Here is a 16,776-nt window from a genome sequence, read left to right as displayed (position 1 = left end):
TACTTTCCACTTCTTCTCTGCTCGAACACGTGGTCTCTTTCGTTCCTTGGCCCGAGCTTCCAGATTATCTTCCCTCCGTTCTTCTATGACTGGGCTCGGCGGTCCCGCGTTGTTGCTCCTCTCTTTCGCTCTCCCGCTCTATAAGTGCGGGACTCCGGAAGGCTTTCCAAAGATGTTTTCAACTTCTATTCCCTCCGTTCTTCTATGCCTGGGCTCGGCGGTCCCACCTTGTTGCTCCTCTCGGGGGGCGTAGCCGAACTTGTGCGACCGCGTGCCACTTGTAATCAGCGCGAAACCAAAGAAAAAAAATGAGTTCACGAATTTGCTCTTCTAGGCATGTCCGTCTTGCGGTAGGTCCGAATTTTGAAAGACGGTCTGCCTTCTCCCGCGCCATTTCCTGGCCCTTTAGACTGACCAGTCTTGATCCACTTTTGGATCAGCTGGCCGATGATTTGCCTAGGTGGTAACCCTCGCAAAAATAATGGGATATTTTTTGTTGTTTATATTTTCGCGGGTTAACTTCAAGTTTTATTCTTTGTCTTTTTTTTTTTCTTCTCTTTATGCCTACGTCGCTTCAGACGCCGTTACAAAACGGACAGACGGACATGCTCATATCGACTCAGGAGGTCATCCTGATCAAGAATATACATATATACTTTATAGGGTCGGAGATGTCTCCTTCACTGCTTTGCACACTTTTGATCAAAATTACAATACCGCCTTTACGGGTATAAAATAGGATTTATATTTGAAGTTAACAGAGTTTTATATTTAACTCTGCCCAAAGGTATGCAATTGAAAAACGAAGATGCCATATTTGTAGTTGGCTTTATTGGGATGCTGTCCCAATTAAATTCTGTTAGCAGTTGAATGTTAAAATCTGCTTTCACAAGGTCTTTTTACATTTATAAGAGACCATTAAAAATGAAAAAAATTACTAAATTTTCTAACCAAAAAAACACGTTTCTTTTTAAAAACCTAATTTTATTATATGTCATATAAGCTTTAGGAAATTATCTAATATTCTAAACATCAAGTTGTACAAAAAATTTGTCACAATCTGCATGGGAATAGACAAATTGTGGGAGTTTTATAAACAGCTTAACACCTTTTACCTTAATTTATTCCGCTTAAAAACTATACAAATAAATAAAATTTCATACATCATAAATCAAAAAAAAAATCGTAAGATTAGAAAGATAATAGGACGAAGACCTTCGGATTCCATGAAAGGCTATTTCTCCAAATTAAAAAACATTGGATTTGATAAGTTACCACTAAGAGCGGATAAAATAATTTTTAAAACCATTTGAACTTTAGTTTAAGGGGGCAGGATGGTTTCAGAGGCTGAAAAAAAACAGATTTTTGCGATTTTTTTTTTTCATTTCTGAGTGAATATATTTATTCAATTTTTTTAAACGATAAATGGCTATATTTGGAGAGTATCTAGGATTTTTTATTTTTAAGAAATAATTATTATTTATCCCGTGACGGGCAGTCGGCCGGAGTCGCTTTAAAAAATTATTAACCTGCGGTGCGTAAAGTCTGGCCTAACATTGTTATCGGAAAGAAAAAAAGTGGAATTGATTTACTTAAAATATTAGTTTCTTGTAAGGATGAACGAAACCATTTTTGGCGCGGTTGTAAAGTCGGAAATACCATTTTTACACAAAAATTACCCCATTATTGCCCGTAAAAATGGTAAAAAAAAATTAAATACAAATATATTATATTATATATATATATACAAAATATTATACAAATATTTATTGTATAAAAGATGTGTGAAAAATTTTGTTTAGATCCGAGCATTACTTTTTGAGTTACGTTACGCACCGACTTGAAAAAGTTGTTTTGAGAAAAACGCGTCTAAAGTTTTAAAAGCAATTGAAAGTACATATATGGAGAGAAAGAAACTAGAAAATCGGTATCTCAGCGAGCTTTAGTCCGATCGACATGAAACTTTCACAGAATATTCCTGAGATAATGTTCTATTATATAAAAATTTATTTTATATGTATATATTACAATATATATATATTTTATTTGAAAATATATATTTTTTTAAGTCTCAAACCATTCTGCCCCCTTAATCATAGAAAATCCTTCTAGCTTTTAGCTCCATCTCAAGGCAATTATGCAGGCCATATTAGTAAGTGCCACATTTAAAAGCATGATTGAAGAATCAGGCCTTTCGGTCACGATGTTAGCACTGGATGTACTTCAAGAAAATATAGTCACAAAAGTGCATTTAAAAAAAGATAAAATATTTTATTTGGCACCAACGTAACGGTATGGAAAATGGAAACAGCAAACTCAAGTCCCTGTTCGCTCAATTATATGAAATTTTATTTTCGGACTCTCCTGCGAATATAAGCGAAATGCAACGACTGCTTTAATAGCATTGACATGAAAAACACCAAAGTTATGCCAATTCCCATCGTTCTATGACAGCTATAGAACATAGTCAGCCGATCCTTGTGAAATTTTGTACATAAGATATTTTGGTCATATATAACATGTGTGGAAAGTTTCAACGCTCCAACCTAAAAAAACACAAAGTTATGGCATTTCCGATTAATCAGTTATATGGCAGCTATAGGATATAGTCGACCGATCTTGGACGTTCCGACTTATATACTGCCTGCAAACAAAAGAAGGATGTGTGCAAAGTTTCAACTCGATAGCTTTAAAACTGAGAGACTAGTTTGCGTAGAAACGGACAGACGGACATGCTCATATCGACTCAGGAGGTGATCCTAATTAAGAATATATATACGTTATGGTGTCGGGCTGCCGCCTTCACAGCGTTACACACTTTTGACCAAATTTATAATACCCTCTGCAAGGGTATTCAAGCACATTGAAATCGAATGTTAACATTCAACTGCTAACGCAGTAGAATATAATATAATAGAACACACTAGAAATACGGCATCGTCGAAGTTTTTCAATTGCCTACCCTTGGGCAGAACTAAATATAAAACTCTGTTTACCTGTTAACTGCAAATATAATAATTGAGACAAAAATTAAGTCAGAAGTCTTTTTAAATCATTATTTTTGCATTATTGACAAAAGGATCTAATAAGTCCCCATCTACAACTTTTTATACGAAAATATGTTCCTGAAAATTTCTTAATTAATTTTTCTCTGCCTAAAACTTTTTTCCTGAAGCTCTCGAGAAAGGTCGAATGAGAGCAAATGAGAGATCACTTACCGTACTTTCATGTTATTATTTTAAAGTCTTAGTAGGATAAGTGTACCTATCATTTACAAGTGTACATTATCACTTTAAAAGGATTTTTGAAAATTGTAGTCGACTTAAAGATTTAAGTCTAAGTTTGGTTTGGGAGAAATTAGGGTGAAAGTAAAAAAACTTAGAATCACTAAATTGGGGCTGGTGGAGACATTTAAGTCCCCATATAGAATATTTTTATATATTCGCATTCTACTCCTCAATAAACATCAATTTCTTTCAGAAGTTATTCAGAACAAGAAAGGAAATCTAACTTCGGGCGGAGCCGAAGTTTATATACCCTTGCAGTTGAGTCGCAGTCCGCTAGGTGGCGCCACGCATCTTATATTATTAGATATATAGCGGATCGTATATAGTTGGCCTATAGTTGTTCTACAACTTTTGAAATACCTTAAGATTACGTTAAAAATTAAAAAAAAACTTTGTTAATGAAAAATTTATAACTTTATAATCAATAACGACATTAAACGCAACTTTTGAAATATCGCAAAATCTGCCAAAATTTGTTAAATCAAGATGTAGTCCTATAAGTGCAGCTACCAATTTTGTGCAGCCACCTGTGAATCTTGTTGTTACGTACACATACATACATATCATATGTACATACATGGATGTGTATATTTGATGGGGAATTTTTTTTTTTTGAGCTTGTGCATGTATTTTGTCCACATTTACTTTATTTGTCTATTTGTCGACTATATAATATAGCTCGTAGACTATATAATATAGCTATAGTCGTAGAACGATCGGAATTGGCATAAATTTTCAGCCGCCTATATCCTATAGCTCTTATATAACAATCGAAATTGGCTTAACTTTGTTGTTTTTGAAGCTAGAATGATGGGACTCTGTACGGATTCCGTTGTGGACAATCTAATCCGATCTTTCATAAGGATCGGCCGACAATATCCTATACCTGCCATATAACTGAACGAACGAAAACGACACAATCTTGCTAATTTAAAAGATGCTTGAGGCTGTTTCCAATATTTTTATTAGAAAATTTATTTGATAGTGAAATTCTCATAAGGATCGGACAACTATATACGGTCCGATATATGTAATAATAATATAAGCTGCCGCTCGAAGTTCGATTTCCTTTCTTGTTTTTTTTTGATAATTTATTATATAGTGAAACTCTCATAAGGATCGGCCTCTGTTTATTTATTTAAGCAATTTGGTTTCCCACACCTACGAAACAATTTTGGATACCGGTGACGAATCTGCATGCGAAACCCAAAACATCTGATATTAATTTTTGTGACGAAAATATGCTATATACATAGTAGGGTGGGTCGATTGAAAAATCGCTTAGGCACATATGATTTTTGGATTCTAGGGATCAAAATAAGAAACTTTGCTCAGGAGACCATACCTCTAAAATGAATGTATGAATGTATGAACGACCCCCACTAACTTTGGAGGGTCGACCCACCCATGCTTGTGGTACCCCCCTAGGATCCCACAGGAGGGATTCTCCCTTACAAAAATATCACAAAATCACAGCACCTAAAAGTATGCTATGAAAATGTAACTCAAAACCTGTTGCTCCGCCCACCGCCTCTCCTCCTTTTCGTCCCTTGGCGGCCCCAGGGGGGTACCAAAGGGGGGTATGGGTGGGTCGACCCTCCAAAGTTAGTGGGGGTCGTTCATACATTTGGACTCGATTGGGGCACTCTAAATGGGTCAAAACAAGATTTTTCCTTCACGTTAAAACGAGGGACATCAGAATTCATTTTAGAGGTATGGTCTCTTGATCAAAGTTTCTTATTTTGATCCCAAGAATCCAAAAATCATATGTGCCTAAGCGATTTTTTTCACCCCCTACAAATCGAACCGCCCTATTACATAGGTGTACAAAATAGCATATAAAAAATATTTTTGTTCGGCACGTGCAAGAAAAACAACCAAAAATCAGGCACATGCCTAATAAGAATATATTTTACTATATTTATATTTTTATAAAATATACTTAAATGGCATGTGCAAGAAGAACAAAAAATACGTCAGACACGTGCCGGTTAAGAATATTTTTGATGAGAAATTTTTTACACTTATATAGAATTTTTTTAATATAAGTGTTTGCAGTGTAATATAAGGCATGGCATCGTACCGGTTTGTCACCGGTATTTTACCTCATCAAAAGGATTTTATACCCTTGCAGAGGGTATTATAATTTTGATCAAAAGTGTGCAACGCAGTTAAGGAGTCATCTCCGACTGTCCGTCTGGCCGTCTGTCTGTTTCTACGCAAACTAGTCTCTCAGTTTTAAAGCTATTGAGTTAAAACTTTGCACACATCCTTCTTTTGTTTGCAGGCAGTATATTAGTCGGAACGGCCGGGATCGGTCGACTATGTCTCATAGCTGCCATATAACTGATTTATCGGAAATGCCTTAACTTTTGTGTTTTTTATGTTAGAGGTTTGGGAGTTTTCCCACATGGTTTATTTGGCCAAAATATCTTATGTACATAAGGATCGGCCGACTATCCTATAGCCGCCATATAACTGAACGATCGGAAATGGCACAACCTTGCAAAATTTGTTGTAGAAAACTGATTTGATGTTGAAACTTTCAAAAGGATAAACTATAAACGATCAGATATATTTATAATAATATAAGCTGCTACCTAACTGCAAGGGTATATCAACTTCGGCTCCGCCCGAAGTTAGGTTTCCTTTCTTGATTTATATGATAACTGATTGATCGAAAATGGTAAACCTGTTGTATTTTTTAAGATTATATTTTTAAGATTTTTTAAGTTTATGTCTTCATACCAGTTTTGTTTTCGCCAAAATAATTCAATCTTAAATTTCATAAAAATCGGACGATTATATCCTGTAGTTGCTGTATAACTGATTGATAGGCACAACTTTCGACTTTTTTTGAAAGTAGAAGGATGGGATTATAAATGGATTATGCTTTGGCAAACTGATCCGATCAATTTGTAGCAAAAAATGGGTAAAATGTCATATCAACTTTGGCACCGCGCGACGTTATTTTTTCTTTCGGTTGTTAGCTTAAAATTGTATTAATATTTATAGTGAAATACATGTATGTTATAAAATGATAACAATTTAAAAGAACTATCTGTTTACTAGCCGCCGAATTAAATTCGGTTCGAAATTAAAATACAAAAAATCATATATTATAAAAATGCATATATTATAGTACTATCAGATATATAACTTTGTTGAGGAAAAAAATGAGTATAAATATGTATGTATATAGTAGTCATTATACTATGTATAATGAAGTAGTATATAACATAACAGAAACATAACAATAAAGGCAGTTGGCAGTACCTAAAGTTAGCAGTCAGCAGTAACCAAAAGAAACGGCAGAAAAGCTGTCTCGGTTGGCCTGTAGACCGTGAAAAGCCACGAGCCACGATTGAAATACCAAATTTCATACCAAAAACATATGAATACCGGATTGTTCATATAGAGTGTAAGCACAATGGATAATTACAAATACACACAAAATATTATTGTACATGCTCTAGAAAAAATTTGTTGTGTATCTTCATGCATTTATAAATTTAAATTATATATAAACTTAGTTAAAAAATGGGTTTGAGTGTAACCCAATAAATACAAAACATCTGATTTTAAAAAAGAGTATGTATATATAAAAATGTATGCTTGATTAGGATCACCTTTTAATTTTGTTCAGCCATTTACAAGTCATTTACAATGACTTTCTCTAACTCGATCTAATCACTAAACTTTGAATCTACTAAGCTTAAAATTATAATACATCGTTTATTTGGTTGTAATTGTAATATGCTTTATAAAAAGTCAATCGTTCTACTGGCCTATATTTTAGGTCAATTTATCCGTTAATTAATATTAAATAAGGATCGGCTTATAGTTTTCATATTATTCTAATAAGGATCGGGCATATATTATTTCCGATCCGTTACATATCGTGTAATACATACATGCATATAACATATCACTCAACTGCCAAAGGACATCAACTATTATGCTATTCTTTTTTGTTATTTATGCGTTTTACTTATTGCGAAGTATCAAAAATTTGTTCTATGTAAATTTGTTTTATTATTATAAATAAAAATATTTTTTAAGATAAGCATTTGGGATCATTGAACCTATGTATGTATGTCGCAAGTGTGTATATACAGCTTAGTAGAAACGCGCGAAAGAATATGATGAAATGGATCGGAGGGTAGTTTTTTACCGCAGCCGCTACGGGCTCTTCTGCTTAACAGGTGTTCCCGATATCTGGCGCGGGCTTCGAGGGCGTTGAGGCATTTTCGTCGCTTGGAGTAAGAAATAAACAAAATACTTACAAACCGGTACATGTACGTACTATATGTATGTATATTATTTTAAAATTTGGAAGGAAACAAGTGTCAATAACTAGTTTATTATGATTATTTCAGTCAATATTAAAATATAATTCTTTCCAACTTTCCTTGGCGAAAAGTTAAAAGTTCAAATATTCTTACTAAACTCTTTATAAATTAATTTTATGATTTCTTGATGAAAAAGCTTATGAAACTTGACGAATAAACTTAAGTGTTTGTAGGTTGAGGGTGTAGGGTGTTCAGTTGATTAGTTGAGGACCTAGCTTCCATTAGTGTTTTTTTTAAGTAGAAGGTTAGGACTATCTATGTATGTATATTTTGGTCGTATGGAAAACTGATCCGTTTTAAAAGAATGCATACAAATCGGCATATGTACATCAATTGCTGCCGATATATATGTTATATTTAAATAAATAAATATAAAAAAAAAAACAAAAAAAAGAAAAGCCAACTTCGGGCGGAGCTGACGTTGATATGCTCTTGCAGTTAGGTAGCAGCTTCTATTATGATATATATTTATCGGATCGTACATATATATGTAAAAAAAAACAAGGTTGTGCCATTTCCGATCGTTCAGTTATATGGCAGCTAAAGGATATACTCGGCCGATCCTTATAAAATTTGCAAATCGGATTAAATTGCCCAAAATGGAATCTATTCCAAGTCCCATCACACTTTATCTAAAAAAACACCGAAGTTATGGCATTTCCGATCACTCAGTTAGATAGGATATAGTCGACCGATCCCGGCCGTTCCGACTTATATACTGCCTGCAAACAAAAGAAGGATGTGGCACGCTCCGTTTTTCTTGAAGTCTTTCAATTTGGATAATAAGCATCCAACTCATAAAGATACCGAGGTATTCCTTTGTACTTAAATAATTCTTTTTATACCCTTGCAGAGGGTATTATACGCAACGCAGTATAACCCTATATAACCCTCCGTCCCTATAAAGTAATATATTCGTGATCAGGATCACCTCCTGAGTCGATATGGGCATGTCCGTCTGTTTGTCTGTATATAAGTCGGAACTGAAGGGATCGGTCGACTATATCCTATAGCTGCCATATAACTGACTGATCGGAAGTACCATAACTTTGGTTAGCTTTCCTTTCTTGCTTTAAGCAGAATTATATACATATGCCTTGAATTTTATTAGGCGCCAAACAAATTTTATATATTTTGAATGGTTTCATTAAAACTAAATATATAAAAATAATAAAGTTTTTTAATTTAATAAATACTTGTATTTTTGTACAAATTTACATACATCTTTATCCTTCTATACATTCATAGGAAACTTTCAATGCTCGCGTCCACCTGTAGAACGTTGGACATATGACGAGACAAATCCAAATTCCATGAACATTTCAAAAAGGGGGTTGGTTGATCGAATGCATACATTACTTCCGCTTTACATTAAAAAAACAGCATACAATATACATACACATGTATGTATATACTGGTAGTAAATTGGTATGACAAAATACGAGAAATATTTGTAGGATAGGTAATATGTATATATATATATCCTATAAATATTTTTCGTATGTTTATATTTATAACATATATATATATTTTTTTTTATACCCTTGCAGAGGGTATTATAATTTTGGTCAAAAGTGTGCAACGCAGTGAAGGAGACATCTCCGACCCCTAAAGTATATTCTTGATCAGGATCACCTCCTGAGTCGATATAAGCATGTCCGTCTGTCCGTCTGTCTGTCTGTCTGTCCGTCTGTCTGTCGGTTTCTACGCAAACTAGTCTCTCAGCTTTGGAGCTATGGAGTTGAAACTTTGCACACATCCTTCTTTTCCTTGCAAGTAGTACATAAGTCGGAACGGCTGGGATCGGTCGACTATGTCCTATAGCTGCCATATAACCGATTGATCGGAAATGCCATAACTTTGTTGTTTTTTATGTCAGATGGTTGAGACTTTCCACGCATGTTATATTTGAAAAATATATCCAAAATATCTTGTGTACAAAAATTTCATAAGGATTGGCCCATTATATCCTATAGCTGTCATAGAACGATCGAAATTGGCATAACTTTGGTGTTTTTTAAGTTAGAAAGATGGGGTACAGATTCTATTTTGGACAAAATAATCTGATTTGCCAATTTTCATAAGGATCGGCGGACTATATGCTATCCGCTATATATCTAATAATATAAGATGCGTGGCGCCACCTAGCGGACTGCGACTCAATTGCAAGGGTATATAAACTTCGGCTCCGCCCGAAGTTAGCTTTCCTTCCTTGTTTTTTTTTTTTAATTTATGTATTTAAATCATAAATGATTCAAAGTTATAAAAAAAGGTTAATCCTTCAAATGGACCATCCAGAATTTTGAATTAAGCACAGCCTACGACCCATACAACACACTTTGTGTCCCGATTAGTCGGCAGCCAGTTTGAGTGAAAACAAAACCGACCAACCGTAAAGCCATCTTAGACCAACTTTTGAGCGCGGCTCAAAAAATACATAACCAACCAGCAACACATACACACAGAAAGTGGACGCTTGAGTCGAGCGGTGTAAATGCCGCTTCCGCCGTCCATTTCCATACAACAATTTAGTTTCGCTCGAGATCTCTTGACGTGCGGTCCACGATCCACCTGAACTCATCTATTCTGTTGACTTATATGCAACAGGTGGGACTCTCTCTGTTTGTTAAAACCGTTACAGCTCTCAAACAAATGTGTTGAAGAATTCGAGATATTGATATACATATTTATATAAACATATACATTAAAACTAAAACAGTGATCTTATATTTATATATTTGTTTTTCAAAAATATTTCTTTTTGTTTCGTACAATTTAAATGTTACGAACATAAAATAATATTTTATGTTATAAAAACAAACTTCATAAAAAAAAAGACAAAAAAAAAGAGGTAAGAAAATATTTTATTTATTATTACATAGTGATAAGTTTAAGTTTCTTACCCGTTAAACTTAGGCTTAACTGTTCAACTCGATCCCACGTCTCTGACCTTGAGTGCTTAATTTCTATAAGTAAACCGTCAAAGCTAAGACATCTGAGTTTTCGTAGAAATTTGTTGACCCTAGTATGGAAAATTTGTTTATTTTTTCCCACTTGTGTTTTATGAATCGATTGTTATGCGAATACAAGTGACCGGTGACCTTGAAAAGAACAATGTTAAAAAAAATAACGCCACTGTGGGAATGATCTCTAACCTCACTTGTTATTGTCCGAACGTAAATTTGTTTGTGGTGGCTCTTGATACTTCAATTTTTTGTTTAAATTTATATTATTTCAAATTAATTTTAGAGTATTGATTTGAAAATTAAAAGAGGCAAAATCTTTAAATCATCGATTACAATGGAGTCATACGTGACACTGGTAAACATTTTTAGCAATTCATATAAGAAGTAGTTAGACAGATGGCATAGACCAAACAGGCGAATGCCACACATGTCTTGGAATTAACTCACCCCAAAATAGTTACGTCTGGTTTGATCCTTCTGTGGCAACCCCAAAAGAATGATAAAAATTAAGAACAGGTGAATGAGCGCTGGCGAGCACGTTTGTTTTGTGCCGGTTTGCCGTCCACCTTGCTGTTAATCGGTACCAGAAGTACAAAATCTAAAAGGGCGGGAAACGTAAATACGTTTTCAAGGAAAATTGCTTATATATAATATATAGTTGTCCGATCCTTATAAGAATTTCACCATCAATTTAATTTTTTAATAAAAATGTTGGAAACAGCTCCAAGCATCTTTTAAAATAGCAAGGTTGTGCCATTTTCGATCGTTCAGTTATATGGCAGGTATGGGATATAGTCGGCCGATCCTAATAAAATTTGACAAATTGGATTACTTTGCCCAAAATGGACTCTTTACCAAGTCTAATCTTTCTCACTTAAAAAACCCCAAAGTTATGCCAATTCCGATCGTTCTATGACAGCTATAGGATATAGTGGCCGATCCTTATGAAATGTTGTACATAAGATATTTTGGCCGAATATATGAAGTGTGGAAACCCTCCAATCCAACCCTCTATCTAACCCCCTAAAAACCTCAAAGTAATGGCATTTCCGATTAATCAGTTATATGGCAGATATAGGATGTAGTCGACCGATCCCGACCGTTCCGATTTATATACTACCTGCAAACAAAAAAAAGGATGTATGCAGAGTTTCAACTTGATAGCTTTAAAACTGAGAGACTAGTTTGCGTAGAAACCAACAGACAGACAGAGATGTCTCATTCACTGCGTTGCACACATTTCACCACAATAAGAATACCCCTCTAGAATGCTAGGGTATACAAATATAAATGTATGTACGACTGTTTGTCTGTACGCGTGGATCTCAGAGCGTGTGCACTATAATACCCATACCGATAAAATTTGATTAAAATTTTTGCAACGGCGGCTTTTTCCTAAACAAGTTTTTTACTAACCAATTTATATCTAGTCAAATTCAACCAAATCTGAAATTTTACAGATTTCTTTTTAAGTCTTTTATTGTTTTTTTTTTAGTTGTTTGAAAATTACCATGGATATGGAGACATCATCACATCTTAGCCAAGAAGATCTCGGAACCATTTCACATCCACTTCAACATAATGTAATCCACCAACCACTGGGTCCTAACTGTACCCATACTCAAGAGCAATCACAGATTACGAATACGAGCCAGCATTTGCAACACCACAACCTTTCAAATCAACAATTAGCGGCTATTTCGCCGACATTGCACAATCTACAGAATTCTTCGACAGGTGATAATCTGCATATTAATCATACCCAGCGAACAAGCATCTACACCTCAACACCTATGGATGAAAAGACTAAAGGTACGATATTCTAATAAAAATTTTCAAATTTTTTTAATGCATAACAAAACTAATTAAAAATATGATTGTATGAGTACTTGGTAATTGTGGCTAAAAAAAACAACATTATTAGGATAAGGACGACCAGAATACTTTTTGGAATAGTTGATATAGAATTAAACAAAGGAATATTTATTGTTTGTATTAAGGTTTTAAGTTGAGGACTGTGGAGAAGCGACCGTAGATGCAAGCAGAAACTCAAGAACAATAGCCCAAGCTCTGCAAGCCTACAAGAGCAATGACCTTTATTCCCGATTTTAAAACTTCGTGTTCCCTTTTACTTTAATCAGATGCGATCAGTTACCATAGAAGTTAATTTCCCTTCGATACTGGTTCGGCTTGCAAGAAATATGAGTTGTACCTATATCATATTGCAGTCCACAATTTTATTTCAAGATTTATTACTGCCTGTTATTTTTCATAAATGTGTTGTTCAATTAAATTTATTTTAAAATATGTATTTTTTTTAAGTGAACAAGTTTGACGCATATTCAAACATAATATTAAACGGTATGTCAGAAGTCCCAACGACACCGTTAGTGGGCAATGTTATGTCACAAAGCCAGGAGTGGATAAATTCTATGAACGATACGCAAAATGCAGCTGGTACGTTACTTAAGTATTTTCTTAAAATATCAACCATAAAAATAAAAACATTTACATTTTAGAAGACTCTCATAGCTCCCAAGGAAGTATTTCGGGAGACGGTAAGTAAAAAAAAAATATTTTTTTTATAACTGGGTAGTTGCAGGGTGAAACAAGAAAGGAAAGCTAACTTCGGGCGGAGCCGAAGTTTATATACCCTTGCAGTTAAGTAGCAGCTTATATTATATATATAGATCAGATCGTAAAAAGTTGGCCGATCCTTATCAGAATTTCACCATCAAATCAATTATCTAATAAAAATGTTGGAAACAGCCCCAAGCATGTTTAAAAATAGCAAGGTTGTGCCATTTCCGAACGTTCAGTGGCAGCAACAAGATATAGTTGGCCGATCCTTATGGAATTCGGCAAATCACATTACTTGTGTGTAATGTATTTAATTAAGAATGGGAACGAGTATGGAGTGAGCTTTAATCGATCACTATTTTTGTTTTGTTTTAAACACCTTTAAATAAAATAAAATGTCTTTTAGTTGAATTTGTATCTTTTTGAACCGTGGTAAGGAACTATTTTCAGTAACATTCTCTTTTCTGGAACTCATCCTCTCTCGAATAGAAGGAGATACGAGTGCAGGGTATTAAGTAGTTGACTTTAGTTTACGTAATCCGTCTATTATTGGATGTATGTTAACTACGGTGTGATCGCTTAGTAATACTAATCACCAATGCAACCAGCAAAATAAACCATTACTTCAGTGAGATTCTCTCACAGTCCTTAGCCGGTCAGATCAATTTTCTGTGGCTTTGTAAAAAATGTATCAAGTAACTTGGAGCCTAATTGAAAAAAATTACTTCGACCACAATGCAGTTTATCCGGACTTTCCAGTTTTTTTTTAAATTTATTTTATTTGTTTTGGTCAATGGAGACAGTCACTGGAGAAACAAGTGGTCGTTCTTTACATTGTGTAACATGCCAAATGACATTTTGAATCAGATCCACATCACTGCGGTGTACATTTCAACAGAAGAATATATATAAGATACACATAAAAAAGCACCGTATCGTAAGACGGATTAGTAGGTTGAATTAAATAACCACACAATTAGGAATTGAACTTCGGGCGACCGAAGTTGATATACCCTTGCAGTTAGGTAACAGCCTTAATTATTAGTATGTATATATATCGGATCGTGTATAGTTGTCCGATTCTTATGAGAATTGCACCATCGAATCAGTTTTCTAATAAAAATGTTGGAAACAGCCCCAACATCTTTAAAAATAGCAAGATTGTGCCATTTCCGATCATTCAGGTATAGGATATAGTCTGCCTCCCGGTCGTTCCGACTTGTATACAGCGTTGCAAAATTTTGCCCTAAATTATAATATCTTCTACAAGGGTATAATTATAATATTAGGATCGGATATAGTGCGCCGATTTTTTTGAGAATTTCGCTATTAAAATCATTTACTAAAGAAAGTGAAGCTAACTTTGGGCCGATCTGAAATAAAGAAGAATTTATACAAATAATAAGGTTGTTTATTTATATATACTTCAGTTCTATGACGGCTATAGGATATTGACTGCTAATCCTTATGAAAATTGGTAGATCGGATCAGTTTGCTCATTCTCCTAACTTAAAAAAATCCAAAGTTATGGCAATACCTACCAATCAGTTATAGGGCAGGTATAGGATATAGTCAAAAGTTCCCGGTTATTACGACTTACCTATATACAGCGTGCAAAGGAAAAAAGGGTGCGTCCAAAATTTGAAGCTGGTAGCTTTTTAAAGTGAGAGACTAGTTCTCGTAGAAATAGTCGGACGGACAGATGGGCAGACTCAGGTCAGACTTATATCGACTCAGGAGATTATCCTGATCCAGAATATATATAGTTTATAGGGTTGGAAAAAAGTTCTTCACTGCGTTGCACAGTTTAATTAATTAAATTATTGATTTAAAGGATGAATATTAGTTCTTTTTATTAAATTTTTTTTTATATAGTAAGTAAAAATGCTTATAAATTTTAAAATCTTATAAAAATAAATGTTTGTTGAAAATTTTATTTAATATAATTTGTTATATAATGAAAACAGTGAAATTTATAAGTAAAAATGCTTATAAATTTTAAAATCTTATAAAAATAAATGTTTGTTGAAAATTTTATTTAATATAATTTGTTATATAATGAAAACAGTGCCTTCCCTTCTACTTCTCCTTCTAACCTAAAAATCGTATCCTAATAATTGATTATTTTTTTTAGCGAAAAAATTAAATTAATAAAAATCAAAATCAAAAATAATCATTATTTTTATTTTTTTCGCTTAGAAATAGTAAGCGGGCTATTTAGAAACTTATATATACATACATATATTTGAACCAATTAATTTTATAAACGAATATTTAAAACGGAAATTGACAGGTAATTTTTGTAAAATCTATATATATAATTTATATTTATCTAACAAATAAAATATATACAATATAATATATATATATATATATGTATATTTATTTTTACTAATATATATTAATTAACTAATATATATATTATATATAAAATATATTTAATTCGTTTATCAAATTATTTGGTTCACAAGATCCGACTGCGAGCCGTTCCGACTTATATACTGAGTGCAAATGCAAGAAGGACGTGTGCAAAGGTCAAGCTAAGAGACTAGTTCACGTAGAAACAGGCAGACAGACTGACCCACATGCTGCGTAAGACTTTGCATGGCAGTCTGTCTGTCTGTTTCTACGCAAGCCTGTCAGTTTTAAAGATATCGACTTGAAACTATGCACACATCCTTCTTTTATTTGCAGGCAGTATAAAGGTTGGAACGGCTGGGTTCGGTCGACTATATCCTATAGCTGCCTATAGCTGCCATACGTAGCTGATTAATCGAAAATGACAAACCTGTTGTGCTTTTAAAGTTAGAAGGATGGGACTTTCTACGGATTCCATACGGATGGGCAACCTTATCCGATCTGCCAAATTTCATAAGGATCGGCCGACTATATCCCATAGCTGCCAAGTAACTTAACAATGAGAAATGGCACAACCTTGCAATTTAAAAAGATGCTTGAGGCTGTTTCCAAAATGTTTATTAGAAAATTTATTTGATAGTAATTCTTATAACGATCGGCCAACTATGTACGATCGGATATATATATAATTATATGAGCTGCTACATAACTGCAAGGGTATATCAACATCGGCTCCGCCCGAAACTAGCGTTCCGTTCATGTTTAATACAGGGCTCTGCAAAAGCAAAGTCGAGTTATTATTTCTCAGCCGTGTACTTAAGTTCTGATGTCTTTAGAAAGCAGGTAAAATGACACTTCCTTAATTCGTAGTATTTTCATTTCTACAATAATGTTTGGTTACCTTTTATACCCGGTACTCAAAGAGCATAATAAAAAGGGTATAATTTATTAATGCTAATATATTACATACATATATTCTTGATCGGTATAAGCAGGAACAGCAGCCGAATCGATCTAGCCATGCCCGTATGCCTTTATGAATGCATGAAACATGGAGAGCACAAGCCAAAAGGCTATAATATTTTCAACGTAAATCAAGCTTGTTTCAAAATTTTCCACTCCCCATTCCGATCACAAAAATAGTGCCGTTTTGTAGCTTAATAACATTTTTGGACGATAAATTATTCGATTATTTGAGCTAATTTAGCCGGGGTCGATCACCTATATTTGGAA

The 16,776-nt window shown here is 34.0% G+C and overlaps 1 protein-coding gene across 4 annotated transcripts in view; it reads left to right on the top strand.

Annotated features, from left to right (window-relative positions):
• Positions 1-10,142: 10,142 nt before the first annotated feature.
• Positions 10,143-16,776, top strand: part of LOC6503319 (paired box protein Pax-8) — a 61,424-nt gene continuing 54,790 nt past the window's right edge. For 3 of the 4 annotated variants that reach the window (XM_044717805.1, XM_044717806.1, XM_032456086.2), the window contains exons 1-4: positions 10,144-10,490; positions 12,101-12,417; positions 12,928-13,062; positions 13,125-13,163. In XM_044717805.1, the coding sequence (XP_044573740.1) occupies positions 12,117-12,417; positions 12,928-13,062; positions 13,125-13,163 (475 nt within the window). In that variant the 5' untranslated portion in view covers positions 10,144-10,490; positions 12,101-12,116. Of the gene's footprint in view, positions 10,491-12,100; positions 12,418-12,927; positions 13,063-13,124; positions 13,164-16,776 lie in introns of all 4 variants that reach the window. The other variant, XM_032456084.2, reaches the window with a different exon arrangement.

This window comes from Drosophila ananassae (assembly GCF_017639315.1).
Source record: "Drosophila ananassae strain 14024-0371.13 chromosome 4 unlocalized genomic scaffold, ASM1763931v2 tig00000071, whole genome shotgun sequence".
Classification (NCBI taxonomy): Eukaryota; Metazoa; Arthropoda; class Insecta; order Diptera; family Drosophilidae; genus Drosophila; species Drosophila ananassae.
This window is presented reverse-complemented; position numbering and strand designations above follow the sequence as displayed.